Source organism: Cupressus sempervirens, chromosome 10, assembly GCF_028749045.1.
Source record: "Cupressus sempervirens isolate cs-2001-9-10 chromosome 10, ASM2874904v1, whole genome shotgun sequence".
Taxonomy (NCBI): domain Eukaryota; kingdom Viridiplantae; phylum Streptophyta; class Pinopsida; order Cupressales; family Cupressaceae; genus Cupressus; species Cupressus sempervirens.
In genome coordinates, this window is record NC_143127.1 from 739,955,897 (window position 1) to 739,959,042 (window position 3,146).

The 3,146-nt window shown below is 39.2% G+C and overlaps 1 protein-coding gene across 1 annotated transcript; it reads right to left on the reverse strand.

Annotated features, from left to right (window-relative positions):
- Window positions 1-1,335: 1,335 nt before the first annotated feature.
- Window positions 1,336-2,682, reverse strand: LOC149535990 (aspartyl protease family protein 2-like). The gene is made up of 2 exons (XM_089806206.1): window positions 1,938-2,682; window positions 1,336-1,871 (listed from the first exon to the last, which is right to left on the reverse strand). The coding sequence occupies exons 1-2, from the start codon at window positions 2,680-2,682 to the stop codon at window positions 1,336-1,338; spliced, it is 1,281 nt and encodes a 426-aa protein (XP_089662332.1).
- Window positions 2,683-3,146: the final 464 nt, after the last annotated feature.

The following is a 3,146-nucleotide window of genomic DNA, read 5'->3' on the forward strand; positions in this document are numbered from 1 at the left end:
AATTAAAAAGTTAGAAATATTACCTGTATTTTCAAAAGACATAATATTTATAGAAAATTTTCAAATCAAATGAATAATAATTGGTAGAATAGCATACAAAATAAATAAATAATAAAATATAAAAGAACTAATCAATAATTTAAAATGATTAAGATTCCATGATAAAATAGTTCCAACGCATTGTTGCCTAATTTTCTGCCAAAAATTAAAGACTACTGGTAGGATGTGTGTTATTTCCATATGCACTGCACATGAAGCCCAACTATTATTCCTGAGACTAGACTGGAGAAAGAATGTTTATGTTGAAGTTAGGAGACTTAATACCAATTTTGTGCATTACTCAAGGATCTCATCCAATATTCGCATGAAATTTTATTATAGATGAACGTTTACTATAAGTATCATTTATGACATTGTTATTTTACACATATTTTAAAAATCCTCATCATATGTAAGCTCTAGAGTTCATATGTGTACTCTAGAGTTTATATGATAAAATACAGGCTACTGTTTTCCTTCTTCCCATTTGAAATATGTAGCTTGCGGCCTCCTCTACAAACCTTGTCCTTTCCAATAGCAAGAAGAAACCAAAAGAGAGGCCATCTGTGATCCTCAAATGCATATTTTTGTTTTATTGGCTGTGTTAATTTTAAGCATATTTTTAGAGTGGGTAGAAAAACTATTTATATCATGGAAGGTTAACTTGAATAGAGCCTACATCTAATTTTAGGAATTTTCAATGGGTTGGAAGCAAAACCTTGTTGTTGGTAAAATTCAACTCATCTAAGGAAAAGGGCACACAATACAATAGATGAAGGTGGAAGGTTCTACCCACTAGTTCTTCTACTATTTCCTGCTCAAATATCCAATGGTTCCTGTTTCGCACTCAAGATAAGTTTCCTCAAGATAGAACAAAATAAAGTTTACAAAGTGTAGCTATGTACTTGGGTATGGTGGATGAAAGTCAAATGACTACTCATGCAACATGTTTCAGGAAAGTTGTACCAAGCTAAATTTATAAAACCAGTTCCATCTTCTTTCTATAGTGCAACAATTGATCTAACGAATTTCCCTTCAAGCTTAATTTTACCTACTTTTATAGTTTTCTTATTCTCCTGTTATAATTTCTTTTTTATTAATTAAATCAAAACATAGGAAAATTTATAAATGAATATTTAAGAGAAAAGTAAAATCTCGTCCGAAACATATGTCTTAAACTATAGTGTAATGATATAATTTATGTGGTGACTCTTTAATTGATGAGTACAATGACGCGGTACTCTATTGTTTATTTACCGAAGTTGACAAGAACAATTACATTGTATTAAAGGATTCTCAGCACGAACCAGGGCCAAAGCCAACCCTATTGTTTGCATTGTCGAAAGCCACCGTAATACCCTGTTGCTGAACATTCCCAATGGTGTTGACAGCATCATTTGCAGAGGGTAAAAAGGGGAAGCACACAACATCTTCGGCAACTTGAAGTAGAGTTCCCACAGCTGGGATATCGAGGTTGGCGTTGCCTTTGAAATGAAGAGTAATAGTTGCGATTTTCACAGCTGTTACGCTGGATAACTGGTAGCAAGGTTGAAACTCTCCAAATGGCGAGGCGGGCTTAACAGCTGGTGCATGTGTCCTCATCTTTTGCTCGAATGAACTTCGCAGAGCATCGTACACGGGTTTCACCAGTTGTGTAGCCATCACGGCAGTGTCAATATACGTTATTGTTGGCAGAGCACCAGGCACCTGGAAGTTAACATTTAATCGTTCGCCTCCCACGCTAACACCTTCCAGTCCCAAGATGTACGCACTCGAAGCGAACTGGGGCTTTTTCAGCATGGGTGTGAACACTTTCACAGAGGATGGAATCCCTAAACTCAGCCACCCTTTCGCAGTTACAGACAGGTAATTGGGAAGACAGTAGGAGAACTACCCACCTGCCTTCTGAGAAACAAGGGAAAGTGTACCCCTTCCCAACCCTAAATGCCCGGATGTGGCAAACTTCCTTGCTGGGGCAAAGCTATAGGCGCATCCCATGTGTAATTCGTTGAAGCTATTGCCTCTCACCTTCAGAGTCTCTGTGATGTAATCACCCTCTGATCCTTGGGCCAGACCTTTGGTGTCGATGTAAGTGCAGATGCCCCACTTGTCGCACTTTGATTGGAAGTCCTTGGGATCAGATCCTAAAGGTGGACATTTGGAAAGCTTGCAAGCAACTGATTTGTACGAGGAGGATTGCTTTGGGACATACATGGGGAACTTCACATTGGAAGCACAGCCCTCGCACGGGTTGCATTGAATCCATGACAGGGAACTCAGCGTGTCAATTCCCATCAGTTGTTTCTGAGCTGGTGTTCCAATGGAAACTTCTACAGTGTATTCTGGGCCTTCTATTTCCTTCCCAGATGTAACAGGAGTGCTGAAGGCAGTTGAGGATGTAGCATTATTGGTGCTGCTTAGAGTAAAACTGGTAAGAATGCGATTAACAAGATATTTATCCCTTTGAAGCCCTTGTATCAACACATCCCTCCAACTTGAATTGGAGGCTACATTGAGATGAGTAATTAGTAGATCTGCTCGTCCTCTCTTTTCTTCTTGGAACGACAGTTCCTCGCTTGGTCTACCAGCCGAGGAATTGAAATCCGTCCCCTCTTCAATGAGAAATGTATTCCCTCCAACCATGTAATACTATTCCTTTATTATTCTTCTACATTCGCAGCCGGGAGAGCAGAGAAAACAAACAAGGAGAATGGAGAGTGTCAGGAGTGAAGATTGCTTTTTGATCGCCGTTGCCAGCAACTATGAGATTGAATCTGTAAGGAAGCAAAGGTGCGCGGAATCGCTTTCTACGCTAATTTTTGAGAGGACGATTATGCAAATCAAAGTAACTATTGCAAAGATCTTAAGAAATGCATAATAACATTCTCAAAATAACAAAGAACACACAACACAGTGATTACCGTGGGGAAACCCTTCCGCGAGGAAAACCCCACCCTCCAAAACTCGCACAATGTATTATCAAACAAAGATGATTACAATAGACTTGCAATGCAAGTTCTTACAGGAGCGCATCACCACAACTCGAACTTGGAGAGACTCCTTCTAGCACCAGTCTTGCAAACTAAACTCAATTACACAAACACCTC